This window comes from Sorex araneus, chromosome 8, assembly GCF_027595985.1.
Source record: "Sorex araneus isolate mSorAra2 chromosome 8, mSorAra2.pri, whole genome shotgun sequence".
Taxonomy (NCBI): domain Eukaryota; kingdom Metazoa; phylum Chordata; class Mammalia; order Eulipotyphla; family Soricidae; genus Sorex; species Sorex araneus.
This window is the reverse complement of record NC_073309.1, coordinates 26,290,218-26,306,560: the sequence shown is the minus strand read 5'-3', so window position 1 is coordinate 26,306,560 and position 16,343 is coordinate 26,290,218. Positions and strand designations below refer to the sequence as shown.

The window sequence follows — 16,343 nt, the reverse complement described above, 5'->3', positions numbered from 1 at the left end:
CTGATTTTCATTAAATGAGCATCTCAAAGACAGGGCAATAGTGCAGAGTCTAGGTGCTGGGGTATTGTTATTTTGTCTTTACTATACTCTAAAACGGAATAATTTTAAAAATGGGGGAAAAGCCCAATTAGGAAAACTGGAAAGGGTGGAAATAGAGTGAATGAAGCAGAGTCTTTTCCGATAGCTGCATAGTATCTGTTCAGAGCAATATTGCTTTTGAAATGTCACAGGCCAGATCTCTGCAGGGCACTGCTTACCTTCTTCAGATAACAGCCAGAGGGCACAGGCTGGAGCCTGCTTCTGTTTTGTTTCTTTTTCGAATGAGTGTGAACCTTTGTCAATAAATATGATGTTCCTCTCAGTATTTTGTTTTGTTAGTCATGTTCACCAATTGCTTTATTTGCTTTCATCGTTAGAAAGATGAAAACATATGTAGTACTGTGCACTGCTGTCCTGTTGTTCATTGATTTGCTCGAGCGGGCACCAGTAGCGTCTCCATTGTGAGACTTGTTGTTACTGTTTTTGGCATATCGGGTACACCATGGGTAGCTTGCCAGGCTCTGCAGTGCGGGCGGGATACTCTCAGTAGCTTGCCGGGCTCTCCAAGAGGGAAGGAGGAATCGAACCCGAGTCAAAAGATGCCAACATCAGCATATAAAAAGAGCATTTAAAATTTTTGTTTGTGGGGAAGAGAACGTAACCGAAGTCACTAAAATATGAAATGCATCCAACTTACTTTTTGCTGTCTGAATAAATGGACACTACACATTAGGTGACTGAATGATCTAGAAATGTGATGACAGCTTGTATTAGCCTGAGAGAAAGAAAATTATAGTTCTCCTGATTTTGGTCCATTTCCACCAATGCTTCCTGACCGATCCTAATTCACATTTTAGACCACATTTTTCTATAGTATTTACTTGAGTTTATCATTGGCATGCCTCTTCTTCTTTTTTTCACTTCAGAGATGTTGAATTCTTCCTCTGTTTCAACAATCAGGGCAGCCATATGGAATTGGAGTGTTAAGAGTTCTAAAAACTAATTCAACTTGACAAGCTTTAAACATAGCATTGCTTAACTGGACTGGCCTATGATACAGATTTTGCAACTTCCTTCAGTCAGTTAGATTTAAATCTAGCTAGGGTGAGATTACATGTGAGTTTTATTTCATTCTAGATTTATACAATGAACATGTATTTAACCTTTTAAATGATAAAATGTTTCAAACATGAGAAAAGTAGAGAAAACAATGTAATGTTCAAGTACTCAAACAAATGTTGCCAGTTTGTTGTATGTGAGTCAAACCTCTTTTGCTATTATTGCTGGGAAAATAGTTTCTGCAGCAGGTAAAGCTGCATCTCCTAATTCCTATCATTTTTGTTCTTTATAAACCAGAGTAACAAATACACTGACACTGGTGTGTATTATTGCCAAACATGTTTTAAAAACTACTTCTTGGAGCTGGAGTGATAGCACAGCGGGTAGGGCATTTGCCTTGCATATGGCTGACCTGGGTTCGATTCCCAGCCCAGCATCCCATATGGTCCCCTGAGCACCGCCAGGGGTAATTCCTGAGTGCAGAGCCAGCAGTGACCCCTATGCATCATCGGGTGTGACCCAAAAAGCAAAACAACAACAACAACAACAACAACAAAAAACTACTTCTTATATAGCCATCACAGAAAACAAATTTATCTGTTTTTAGATTTTTATCAACATCATCATCATCTATTAAAAATTTTGTAATTTATTTATTTACTCAATACTGCATTTTTAAAAATAACATTTTAAAATTTAAGCACCACAGGGGCTGGAGTGATAGCACAGCGGGTACGGCGTTTGCCTTGCACGCAGCCGACCCAGGTTCGATTCCCAGCATCCCATAAGGTCCCCTGAGCACCGCTAGGAGTTATTTCTGAGTGCATGAGCCAGGAGTAACCTCTGTGCATTGCCGGGACCCAAAAAAACAAAAAAAAAATTTAAGTACCACCAATGGTAGGGTTTTATGCACACAAAGTTCTAGCATCACATCTACCACCAGTGCCCATTTTTCTCCACCTCTACCTCAGTTTCCACCCCCCTCATCCTGCCCTGGTTCCCCTGTCCCTTTGCCCTGGTGAGTTTACTTGTGTAGACCAGTTCTCAGGTTTCTTGCCTCTGGGAATTTTCCTTACTACAGTTTCTCAGTAACCCACACATGAGAGCGGCACTCTGATTCTCTCCCTATTGTCCTGACTGACTTCACTCTGCACCAGTGCTCTCCAATCCACCTACGTAGCAGTGAAATGCATGGCTTTGCCTTTTCTTATAAATAATAATACATCTTTCTATTTTCCCATGTTTGAAATGAAAATCGAATTAATTCAAGGTCCAGGGAAGTAGCTCAAAGGGCTGGGGGTGGTGGTGGTGGTGGTGGTGGTGGAGGAGGAGGAGGGGGCGTGCCTGGCATACCTAAGGCTCCGAGTTCAATTCCCCGCACTGTACTGCTGGCTAAGCAATGAACCATCTGGCCAGCACACTGGGCTAAGTATCTCCAGGAGCGACCTTCCTAGGCAAGGATTAGGAAGCCCTTCAGAGAAACCAAACTCATTCATACTCACTGTTGAGTAGAGTTCGGAGGATAGTACAGCGGCTAGGACATTTGTCTTGCACATGGCTGACCTGGGCTCAGTAGTGGTTCCTGAGCCTGCCAGGAGAGATCCCTGACTGTAGACTTGGGTGGTGCTGGGTGTGTCCCCCTCCAAAATGCCCACTACCCCCCACAATCCTGTTGAACAGAATCCCACTTACATGACATAGATATTCTATTTTTCATTTGTTCACCTTTTTAGCAATGAACAATTTATATTTTTCCACTATTATAAGCAATGTTGCATTGAATACTCTTATGTTTGTTTGGTTTAAAAAATACATGCAAGGGAATGTCTTAGGAGAATTGCTGGCAACAGCCAACTCTGAGAAATTCAACTTCACAGGATTATCAAATAACTCCCCAAGTGGTATATGAATTTATATTAATATTATTTTTATCTCATAAAATTGTCACATATATGTGCAAATATATAAATAAATACAAAGTCTACTTACGGGACCTTTATGTAGAACGTGGCACTTTATGACAAAACAACAGAAGTGCAATGAGAAACAGTGATCTATTTCTATGTCCTCTAAGAGTTGAAATTTTACTTGGGGGCAAGTCTAAGGCAAGCTCAAAATGGTTCAAACAATCAAACGTGCCACTAAAACTGACAAAACCTATATAAGCCAGGTAGGGACTCATATTGATATATGACTCTAAAGATTTCTTGAGGTTAGGGGTTGGGTAGAAATATCTTAAAGACTCAAAAGTAAAGGCCCCTCCCTTATCTTCCTACTGGGCTACAAACTTACCTCTACTAGGAACCAAATGCATTTTTTGTTTGTTTTTGTTTTTGCTTTTTGGGTCACACCTGGCAATGCACAGGGGTCACTCCTGGCTCTGTACTCAGGAATTACTCCTGGCGGTGCTCAGGGGACCATATGGAATACTGGGAATTGAACCCGGGTCGGCCGTGTGCAAGGCAAACACCCTATACCTGCTGTGCTATCGCTCCAGACCCCCAAATGCATTTTTCACGCATTTCTCTACTTGGGTTTCTGGGCTGTGCCAGCAGTGAATGCTCAGGGTTTACGCCAGACTCCACACTCAGATCTAACTCCCAACGGGGGTAGGGTTGCTGTACGGGATGCCGGAGATCACATCTGGGTCAGCCATGTGCAAGGGAAGTGCTCCCACCCACAGTACTACCTCTCTGGCTCCATGTATTTTGTTTTGTTTTTATTTATTTGGTGTTGGTGGGGGGCACACCGGGCTGTGCTCAGAGCTCACTCCTGGCAGTGCCTGGGGGAACCATATGTGGTGCTGGGGATCAAAGCTGGGTTAGAGACAGGCAAGGCAAGCACCCTACCCTCCATTCTGTGTATCAGCGTGGAAAGTATTGTATTTTTAAAATAAGAACCCTGGGGGCTGGGGCAATAGCACAGCGGGGAGGGCGTTTGCCTTGCATGCGGCTGACCCGAGTTCGATTCCCAGCATCCCATATGGTCCCCTGAGCACCGCCAGGGGTGATTCCTGAGTGCGTGAAACAGGAGTAACCCCTGTGCATCACCGGGTGTGACCCCCCCCCCAAAAAAAAGAACCTTTCAGGAGAAATAGCAACAATAAACTTAAGCTGTCAAGGTAATTATGTCTTTATTTAATAAAACAAAATCAGTTTTCCTCAGTGGCAATAACCTATATTTTGTCAGGGCTTACTACTTGCTCTGCACTCAGGGGTCACTCCTGGTGGGGGAGGCTAGGGGGCCATACACAGTTGCAGGAATTGAACTCAGGTTATCCAGCTGCAAGGCAAGCTCCCTACCTTCTGTCCTATTACTCCAGCCCAATAACCCGTTGATCTTTTAACAGGTTCTGTTAAAAAAAGTTTCTACATTGAACAAATAAATGTTGGAATCAAATGTAATGTTGAAAATTTCACTGATGGAGATAAAAATGGTCCTTGGGGTTAAGAAATACACACACACACATACACACATATGTACATATGTATGTATTTACATATATATGTGTATGTATTTTTTTGTTTTTCGGTCACATCCAATGATGCTCAGGGGTTACTCCTAATTCTACACACAGCAATCACTCCTGGCAGTGGTAGGGGGACCATCTGGGATGCTGGGGATTGAACCCAGATTTGTAGCATGCAAGGTAAGCACCCTCCCCACTGGACTCTCTCTCCAGTCCTAAGAGTGCTCATATTTAGAACACTGTCATTGACTCCCTAACACACCACCTCAATCCCTGCATATATATGGTCTGCAAACCACAAAAGATTGTCACCACATGTTCCAAAGACAGTTGTTGTAATTTTCTTCCTTGTCCTACTACACCTCAGGGCCGGGACACGTTTCCACCTCCGACCATGGCTTATGATGGCGGTGATATGAAAGAAGGAAGGAATTTTAAAATTACCCTCAATTCCCGGTGACGTGGAGGTGCCACTCCTCTTTCCCCGTCATTGAGGATGGTGGTTCTCAGTTCTGCCTTCACTTGGCAACGCCAAGGAAGCTTTCCACGAAACTCTAGTCAAACAGATTCAGTGGAGCCTGGACCCTGGCATTTAAAACTGTCCCTCGGTGATTTTTACGTGCGGCCCTGGTGAGAAGCTGCAGTTCCCAGACCTGCGTACCCCAAAAGACCTGGCAGGCCTGAAGCACAGAACTGCTCGGCAACACCCGCACGAGTGTTAGACTTGGTGGGCTGGGTGGAGCCCAGGAACCCGCAGGTCTCCCGAGTTTCCAAGTGATGCGAATGCTTCTGGTTTGGGAGAAAGATTGCTCCTGAACTCACTGGTCCTTCCTAAGATGCTCATGGAACAGTCGCTTATGATAATCATCACATTAAATGGCTTGTTCACTATTACTTTTAATACAAATACTTTTTTTTTTTGCTTTTTGGGTCACACCCGGCAATGCACAGGGGTTACCTCCTGGCTTTGCACTCAGGAGTTACTCCTGGCGGTGCTCAGGGGACCATATGGGATGCTGGGAATCGAACCCGGGTCGGCCGCGTGCAAGGCAAATGCCCTACCCGCTTGCTATTGCTCCAGCCCCTAATACAAATACTTTTAATTTTAATACAAAATTAGCTAATACATCATTTCCTTTTTCAGACGCACTCTTAACTCATCATTAACACAATCTAACGGCAGGGAGAGGGCTGTGAAGTAGGTCAAAGGCGCCGGATAATGCCTACACGAACCTAAACTCGATCCCTGGCACTATATATATATATATATATGGCCCCCTGAGCACTGCCAGATGCAGCTCTGGTGGCCCCCAAGGACCCCATCACTGGGTCCAACGACTGGGCCTACAAAGCCAGGTTGAGAGCTACCTGGAGCAACACCCAATTCCCCTAAGAACTGCCTTGGAGCACCCCCCCACACTTAATAATAATAAACAAAAAAACAATTAAAAAAAAAGCAATCCAACAGCAGAAAGCCTACAAAATGAAATAGGGAAGTTCCTGTTTCCACTCATTCCCTAACTCGGGTGGGAATTTTTCTCCCTGGACATGGTCACAAAGTGGTACGTGAGGCACCGCAGGCGTATGGTCCCTGCAGCAAGCACTCAGCGGCTCTGAAGTAAGAGCAGCCACAGGTACGACAGAAAGGACATGCCTGGTGTCTTCCAAAACACCAGTCACTGACGGGACTCAGCAGGAGCCGAGACAGGCCTCTGGGCGAGAGTTGGCTCACTCCTGCCCCGGGCACCAGGGCTTGCTCTCTATACTTCTGTGCATTCTCCTCAGTTTCTCCTAAGCACGATCCGGTTTAAAAATATACACGTCTATATGAATATGCCTTTTCCCCCTCAAGGGCACCTCCCCAGTCATGTTTGGATCCAGAAGTGCCAGGGATCAGACCTGAGACCCTCGCACATGCAAGGACTGTGCTTCACCCTGAGAGCTATTTCCCTGATGCCGAATAAACCTTTCAGCCGAATTATTTTTAAGTGGAATCATCAGTGAGGTATAAGTGTTTATGCATCAGTTTGGCAAAGGGTGTGATGTGAGCAAACAAACTACAATCTGATAGGAATAAAAATGCACTTTTTTCAATTCCTGCTTTCTGGCACACAGAGCCCTGCCAGGAGTGATCCCTGAGGGGAGAGAGAGAGAGAGACAGAGACAGAGACAGAGAGACACAGAGAGAAAGAGAGACAGACAGACACAGACAGACACAGACACAGACACAGACACAGACACAGAGAGACAGAGATCTCAAGTATACTGCTATGGAAAGATGTACCTGGTATATCAATGAGATATAATTAAATTGTACAACATAAAAATAGTTTTCAAATAAACTGCAATCAGGAGAGTAACTCTATCTAAAACAGTTTTTGAAACCGACCCTGTGTAGTTTAAAATTTCAAAGGTAAAAAAAAAAACACTGGGTCTTATTTTATTCACGAAGAGGCTATTATGTTTGATTCTAAAATGACGGAATAAGTTTTAGTACTATGAATTCCAAATGTAGTGAGATACCTTTGGCGTTTTGCCTTGCAAAGCCTTAAGATCTGCTTTGCGGAAGGCCATTGCTGCAGTCACCTGGGCATGCTGCCGGCTCCTGTTGCTCGCGAGCGCCCGGCTTCCAGGTGGAACTGCAATCTAGGGCAATTCAACCTGGCAGCTCTTACCAAACTGCTGTGAGTGGGGACAGAGAAAGAAAACGACGGGAGCAGGGGCAGCACGGGAGAGCCCATGCCCTGCTCCGCGCGCTGAGAGGATGCCAAGATCCGAGCTGCTGGCACACCACACGCGCCCCTGACCGTTTAAATGACACATATTGGAAGTAACGTGCAGGAGGGATAGTTCATCCCTTCTTTCAATGCCGTGGCAGACGCAAACTTTCAGTTCTGAAATGTTATTTGGAGGACTGAAACCAAAGCATTTAATCTATGCATTATACATCAAATCTATATACTGCTAATTTTTGATTATTCAAATTAATAAAATATTCATAAAGCCATGTCCAAAGTTTTATAATTCTCAGGCTAACATGACCCCCCCCCCCCCCCCCCCGCCTCCTGCCAAAAAAAAAAAAATCTCATTAATTATCATGCCCAGAAGCTTTTGGGTAAAAGCTGCAGTCATCAGGCTGACGGAATCTGACAGGCCAGCGAGGCCCGATTATACTGGTGCTCTGTGGCACTTTGATGTCCTGGAAACGAAGAGAGATGGGGGCAAATTGGGTAGCATATTATGTTAATAACTTGATTTAATCCAGCCACTAAACTTTATGTAGCCTCTTAGAAAAGATGCTAACACTAATTATGCCACTTTGGAAAAGAAAGGAGGGGACAAGCATTTCATTCTGACAAAGTGAAGCTCATAAATGTTGAAAATGAAATGAAACAAAATGAAGTAATCTATGATTAATTATACATCACAGACATGAGGAAAAGAGGAAGAACCAAGTAATATGTCTAAGTCCTAGGAAATCTGTTAGATTGCTTTTAAGGATCAACATTTCTATGAGCTGTCAGATTCTGTAACATGGAAAAAAAATGGAAGGATCATTAAATTGCAAAATAGAATGATATTAAATTGCAAAATGGAATGATCTTAAATTGCTTACACAGTACAGTAGATAATTCAAACTTACAGTGTAATTGGCATAAATTATATTTATCTAAGGACACTGTTTCTGGTCATAATTTTGGACACAAAAGGGTAACACCTGTTTTAAAAAAATCTAGAAAGTAAGGATAAGAGTTATCCAGTTACTTTTATATCAGTTTATGTACCTCCAATGTTAGCACAGTTTGAAAGACAAAACTCAGGAGTATAAATTATTTTAGGACTAGAGTCTGGTGAGGCCTGTAGGAGTGGCTGTCATCAAAAAGACAAGAAATAACAAATTCGGGTGAGGATGAGGAAAAAAAGGAATTCTTTGTGCACTGGCAGGATAAAGTGGTGTATTCACTGGGGAAAGTAGTATGAAAATGTCTCAAAAATTTTTTATGTTAAATTTAGAACTACTATATCAATCCTCTAATTCTACTTCTTGCTGGGAATCCAAAGAAAATCAAAGAATTGTATGGATAAAATATATGCACCCGCACATTAATTGTGCCATTACTTACAATAGCTAAGATAGGAAAGCAGCCTAAGCATTTATGTATGAATGAAAGATAGCTAAAGAAAATGCTAGATGTATGCTAAAATTTATATATATATATATATATATATATACATATACACAAACACACACACACACACACACACACACACACACACACACACCGGAGGGATTGGCAGAGGAACCCAGGTGTGTAGGACCTGGGGCTGAGATCTCCAAGCCTGCTCGGATTGGCACGGGGCCTTCTCCACCCAGACTCCCCATTTTCCAGCAGCCACACCCACAAACTGCCCCCGGCGCCATGTAATCCCAACTACGGCCAACATCCAGAGACTATAAGACCAAGCTCCCAGAAGCTTGGACATCCTATAGCCTAGTTCTCTTGGAGAACCTGGCAAGCTACCAAGAGTTTCCTGCCTGCACGGGAGAGCCTTGAAAGCTCCCCAATGGCGTATTTATATCTCAAATACAGTAAAAGATATAAACATACCTCTCAGAGAGCCCGGCAAGCTACCGAGAGTATCCCGCCTGCACGGCAGAGCCTGGCAAGCTACCCATGGCGTATTAGATATGCCAAAAACAGTAACGATAGGTCTCATTCCCCTGACCCTGAAAGAGCCTCCAATTGTTGGGAAAGAAGAGTAAGGAGAGGCTGCTAAAATCTCAGGGCTGGAGTGATAGCACAGCGGGTAGGGCGTTTGCCTTGCACGCGGCTGACCCGGGTGTGATTCCCAGCATCCCACATGGTCCCCTGAGCACCACCAGGAGTTAATTCCTGAGTTCATGAGTCAGGAGTAATCCCTGTGCATCCCCAGGTGTGAGCAAAAAAAAAAAAAACAAAACCCAGGGCTGAGTGTAATAGAGACGTTACTGGTGCCCGCTCAAGTAAATCGACGAACAACAGGATGACAGTGACCGTGACAATGTGTGTATATTATATATATATATATTGGACTGATAGCACAGCGGGTAGGGTGTTTGCCTCGCACATGGTCGACCAGGGCTTGATTCCTCTGTTCCTCTCGGAGGATGGGCAAACTAATGAGAGTATCCTGCCTGCACAGCAGAGCCTGGCAAGCTACTCATAGTGTATTCGATATGCCAAAAAACAGTAACAAGTCTCACAATGGAGATGTTACTGGTGCCCGCTCAAGCAAATCGATGAGCAACAGGATGACAGTGATACAGTGATACACACACACACACACACACACACACACGCACACACACACGAAAATATTATGCAGTCATGAGAACGAAATCTGGGTGAGCTTTGAATGCACTGTGCTTTGTGAAACGAGTCACACAGAAAGACAAAGACTGTATATAAACCCACATGCAAAATCTGAAAAAAAAAAAAAAAGAACTAAAATTCTAAGCTCATGTACATACAGAACATGTTGGTGATAGCTAGGGTGGATGGTACATGAGACAGGTCAAGAAGGATCTCTGGGTAAGGGGAAAACCACCCAAGGGCCAGAGCGAAAGCCCAACAGGCTGGAGCTCGTGTTTGCAAGCAGGCCTCTGGGTTTGATCCCTGGCGCTGTGTATGAGCACTTCTGGGAGCGACTCCTGAGCACTGAGCCAAAAAATAGTCCTGGAGCACCACCAGATGTTGCCTCCCCCTCAAATCAAAAAGCCAGATCAAAAAAGAAAGTGGGGCTGGAGAGATAGCCCAGCGGGTAGGGCGTTTGCCTTGCACGCGGCCGACCTGGGTTCAAATCCCAGCATCCCATATGGTCCCCTGAGCATGGCCAGGGGTAATTCCTGAGTGCAGAGCCAGGAGTAACCCCTGTGCATTGCCAGGTGTGACCCAAAAAGAGCAAAAAAAAAAAAAAAAAAAGAAAGAAAGAAAGAAAAAACAACAACAACAAAAGAACAAGCCTTATTGCACTTATTTTCTGTGATATCCCCAGTCTCTAGAGTAAGGACGGAAATAGAGCAAATGTTCTTGAGTTATCTGCTAAATAAATGAGTGGTTTCCTTCTCTCCCCTAAACGCCTTCACTGGCTGTTCAAAGAACCTCAGGAGAGACCTCAGGCTCTGCAGGGGGGGACACAGAGGGCCCTGGGTCCCATCAGCACAGTCCATCCGGAAGGCACTGTGAATTTCAAGGCTAAGTCAAGCACCACATCCGCTCAAAGCCTCATGCTTCCCTTCCTGTGGGCCTATGACGATCCCTCCCCGACTCTTGCTAACTTGGAGCCAATTTCAATACTTGGCTCACGGGTCACTCAGTCTACAAAGTCTTCTTCCCTGAGGAGGGTCCCCCAGGTGGAGTTGGGCACCCTTCCTGACTGCTCCCACAGCTCCCCTGCATAATTCCACGCTCCTCACAGGACAAGCACGCACTGTAACCCAGGTGACCTCCGTGGGCTGTGAATTCTTCTCTTCTTTCTGAGCCAGAGCAGATGCTGAGGAATGTAGAGTTGTTGCGGGAATTAAAGGAGATATTACACAGGATGTGCGTAGTCCGTAACAACAGCCATTTAGGAATCCCTTGCAAGGAAAGCTCTATCACAGTTGCGAAAGCTCTGTATCAAGGGTCCAAAAGAGGAGTTGAGAGAAGAAACAAATAAGCCACAAATATTTTTAAGCTCTAAAAAGGGTTTAACACATAACAGCTCAACTAAAACCATCATCGTGAATAAATGGGCAAACGGCATGCCGGGTCTCCTGATGTCAAAGTACTGTTTCTGCAGTATTCCTACCAAAATGTAAGACGGGAGCCTAAGAGGAGATAACACCGCCAAATCCAAACTGAAGGCTACGCTACAGTATCAGTGATCTGCATTCTTAAATAAATGTGAATACTGAATTAGAGTTTATTACTCAAAATACTGCTTCGTATGCAGGAAGCCTTGGTTCAATCCTTTACAGTACTTGGTCCCCAGAGCACTGCCAGGCGTGTCCCCTGAGCACAGAGCCTGGAGTAATCCCTGAGCATTGCCAAGAATGGCCCCAACTCCTCATACAAATAACAAGTAAAATTAGTAGTTTTGGGGTCACCTTCTGAAATGCTCAGAGGTCATATTTGGCTCTGTACCCAGGAATTACTCCTGGCAGTGCCCAGGAGACCTTATGGGATGCCGGGGATTGAACCCGGGTAGGCAAGGCACGCACCCTGCCTGCTGTACTATCTTTCTGGTCCCTGAGGGGTACGATCTCCGCAACTCTCAAACTATACATCACAATTATATAGAAAAGAATGTATTTATAGCACTGAAGAGATAGTCCAGGGGTTAAGGTGCTTGCCTTGCACTCAGCTTGGCACCATTCAACCCCCAATATCACACAGGGTCCTCCAAGTACCATCCGGAGTGATCTCTGAGCAGAGTGAGGACTAAGCCCTGAGCACCTTCAAGCACGGCCTCCAAACCCACCCACCGCAATAAAAATGTGTAAATAAATGCAGATGTACATGTAAGCACATACATACAAGTGAGAACAGAAATTACAGGGACAAATCAAGTGTGGCAAAATGTGAACAATTGGTGAATATGGGTGAAACTTATATAAGCCAGAGTTCTCTGTACAACTTTTCCAGTCTTCAAGAGGAAAAGATTCCTTGGTGTAGGTTAAAATGATTTGTTAACATGCTACACAAAAAAACACGGTATAGTCATGGGGCTGGAGCGTTAGTACAGTGGGTAGTGCTGGCCTTACATGCAGCCCATCTGGGTTCAATCCCCAGCATTCCATATGATCCCCTGAGCATTGCCAGGAGCAGAGCCAGGAGCAACCCCTGAGCATTGCTGGGTGTGGTCTCAAGACAAACAAACGAAATAAAAGTAAAGAGTGGAATGTTTCTGCCACTTGAGGAGGGTGGGGGGTGGGACAGGTAGGGAGAAGAGTCTATGGTGGAGGGTAGTTACTAAAAGGTGGTGAAGTTTTTGATGTTCGAAAACCAATCAACAACATTACTGTAAACCATGATGCAAAAACATTAAAAAAAAAGTGCTTCTTGTTAAAGCAGAGTGGGAAGTTAATGGGGGTCGGGGGAAGTCGGTGGAGGGAATTAGACACTGGTGAAGTGGTTAGCATTGAAACACAGCATGCTGAAACCCAATCATGAATAACCTTGTAATTTCACGGTGACTAAATGAAAATATTAAAAATTAAAAACAATAGTATGTTTCATAATTACATTGATCTCTTGAATTTTGTTCCTGTTTACACAGTACATTATTATTCTATTTGGTATATAGTTGAACAAAACTAAAATTTACCTATTACAATAAGGTAGTGAGTGGGTCAGTACTTCCTATAAAAAGTTAATTTTTATCTATTTATTTTGGGTGTTGGATGGATTTGAGACCATATCTGGCAATGTTTGGGGGCTACTCCTGGCTCAGTGCTTGGGGGTTTCATATGATGCCAGGGATTGAACCAAGGTATTCTGTATGCAAAGCATATAATCCAGTCCTGTGAGCTATCTTCCCGGCCCTAAAAGTTGACTTAATTTTTAAAAGTACACAGGAGTTGATTAATGGAAGCATAGACATTACTTTAAGTTGCTTGCTGTAGCTGATGTTCACGCATTTGAGACAAGCTCTACAACCATATAGAAAATCACATATATGAAACAGAGAACGTTCTGTTAGGTTGTGGCTAAGTTCCAAAGTATCTCACACATACTACTTTTCCAGGAGTAGTTAAGTATAGTCAAAAGAAAAACGTATGTATGCATCAGAATTAACCCCACATATTTTAGAATGCTTCTTTCTTGCATCAAACATCATCGTTAAGTTGAATTTCCTTATTCTACCCTGGTTAAGAGTGATGCAGAGTTCCAGTGAGCTGGCCGCAATGCTGCTGACATATACACTGTCCACTGCAGGCCCAATACAGGGTTTTCACCTGTAGTATGAAACACACTGTGGGTTTTGTGCACTTAGCAAATTGACTAACAAGCCTAACCCTCCATCCAACAAGATGTCAATATCAGGTCCTTCTAATGTGACAATCAAAAATGTCTCCTTGGACTGACGTCCACTGTAGTACTGTCGTGCTCTGTAGCACTATCGTCCCAGTGTTCATTGATTTGCTGGAGTGGGCACCAGTAACGTCTCCATTGTGAGACTTGTTACTGTTTTTGGCATATTGAATATACCACGGGTAGCTTGCCAGGCTCTGCCATGTGGGCGGGATACTCTCGGTAGCTTGCCGAGCTCTCCGAGAGGGACAGAGGAATCGAACTTGGGTTGGCCGCGTGCAAGGCAAACGTCCTACCCACTGTGCTATCGCTCGACGTGGTTTTTGGCAAGGTGCAGGGGTGGGTATGCAATGTTGGGGATTGAGCCCAGGGCTCCCCAGCCCTTTGGGATATTTCCCAGACCTAAATGCTGCTTTTTGATGATGAATATGATAGAAAACAAAATCACTGCAACTATCACCCTAATGCCTATGGAATAAAATCCAAAATGTTTATTTAGACTTCTGGATTGTAATTGAGTCTTATTATATTCTTAGACAGGAAAGGCTGCTCTAGGTAATGTATTCTGACAGAGCAGGGCACTTCTTTCCATCACAGAGGAATGACTCAAAGGTGCATGACTGTTATAGACCCCATTCTGTGGCTACCTCTAGGCAAAAAGCGAGTAAATTAAGCAGAAAAAAGGCTCTGCCAGAGAAATAGTATGGTGAGTAGGGCACTTGCCTTGCACTTGCCAACATGGTTCGATTCCCAGCACCCCGGATAGCCCTTCCTGCAAGCACAGCCAGGAGTGATCCCTGAGCACAGAGTCACGAGTGTGGCCCAGCTCTTCCCACCAAAAAAATAGATCACTGGAAATTTCTCCTAACTCCCGAAGCCACTAGTATGATCGCAGGAAAGTCACTTCCATCACACCATCTTACTTTACTCATGTTGAAAATGACAATGATAGGGGAGAAAACAGCTAAGCATTCTTTTGCTCAAAATTATCTGTCTGTGATTTAACTACTGGCACGATCTGCTGACATTGTTTTATATTTAACGGTTTTATAATTTAACTATCGAATAACTACTTGATCTTTCATGAACAATCTTCCCAACCGGTGGAAGCTTTTTGACTTCTTTAGGAAGGATTGATCACAGTCTAGACAGTGAAGCCCTGAGTTATAACAAGACGCATGAGTGTTGTTTGTAGACTCACTAGACAAATATATCGCTTGAAAACTGCCTTCTCAGACCCCTGGACTCATTTCTCACATTTTTATCATCAAAAGGCTAAATCAGGCAGGTATCCACAAATTCTGATGAAGGAGGGAAAGTCTTGTGGAAGAAATATTGACACCTGCATATTCCTGAATGACATATGCAGGCTGATTATCCTTGCTGTAATCAATAGAGGGTTCTTTTTAAAATGATGTGATGGCTAACTTTATATGTCAACTTGACTGTTCCATGGGATGCCCAGACATCTGGCAAAACATTATAGTGTCTGTGGCTGAGAAAGTTTCTGAATAAGCTGAATGTGTGTGTGTGTGTGTGTGTGTGTGTGTGTGTGTGTGTGTGTGTGTGTGTATGGATAGGGTGGGGAAGGGTGCAAGGGATTAAAGGCACATAAGGCATGTACCCTACCTGCTATACTATCTCTTCAACCCTTATTTATCAACTTTAGCCAATTCTAGCACTCAGTTGCAGGAGGGGGCTCAGGGAAACTCACAGGGATTCTTGTGTCTGGGGATCTCGGGATCAAACTCAGCGCCTCACCTCTTGAGATACCTTTCTGTCTCCTCAGTCAACTGGTTTTAGCAAGTTTCTATTGAAGCTACTGATGTTAGGTTACTCTGAGCATGTAATTAAAACTAATACAGGGCTTGTCTATTATATAATTAAATCAAAAATGTTATTTTCTTATACTCTGTGATTATGTGGATAAGATTATGAAAAAAAATCAATTAAAAAATTTGCCCTAAGATTTTCATTTATGAAGCCTGATGCACTATGAACGACAAGCAACTTCAGAACACTTTGAGTTGGCCTCAAGTTACTGACCGGTTGGATATTCTTGGAGACAGGTGCCGGAATAATACACTCGTCACTGTCAGAAGCTGATCTGTCTTCTTCGTCTGCTAAGAAATAGAGATGCATTAGCTTAAATCTGTTAAAAGCAACTATATTTGTAATTGGTGTAATGGAGACAAAAAACATATATTATACAGTTATCCTTAGGAGAACAATATGAAAATTGTCCAGAGCTCTGCTGGGAGCAATCCCTGGAGCATCGAGTCAGGAGTAATACCATAGCACCTCCTGGTGTGGCACGAAAAACGAAAACAAGAAATTCAAAACAAAAGAACTAGATACCATATTTACACAGCAAAGATATTCACCTTTATAATGTATTTTAGAAAAGAGAAAAACTGCTGAAAACTCTATGGTTTTATAGAAGAAAAAGAAATAAATATATAGCTTGTACAGTTTTAAATTAAAAAGTGAATTTTAAAAAAGAACAGGTAAACAGACATTTCCTAACGCCCAACCAAGTCTGTTGTGTAACAGTAAAATTATTCTTGCTACTTGAAAACATATTTGGAGTTTCAGTTTTATTAAGGTAAGACTGACATAGACTAAGCTGCACACTTTTCAAGCACAAAACCAATCGTCTGACATGTAATTAACTCTGTGGAATCAACACCATAGTTAAGACAGTGAACATATATATCAGC

General features: G+C 43.4%; 1 protein-coding gene across 1 annotated transcript in view; it reads right to left on the bottom strand.

Annotated features, from left to right (window-relative positions):
• Nucleotides 1-16,343, bottom strand: part of RPGRIP1L (RPGRIP1 like) — a 120,495-nt gene that overhangs the window by 30,195 nt on the left and 73,957 nt on the right. The window contains exon 22 of the mRNA XM_055146186.1: nucleotides 15,670-15,746. Coding sequence (XP_055002161.1) covers nucleotides 15,670-15,746 — 77 coding nt within the window. The remainder of the gene's footprint in view (nucleotides 1-15,669; nucleotides 15,747-16,343) is intronic.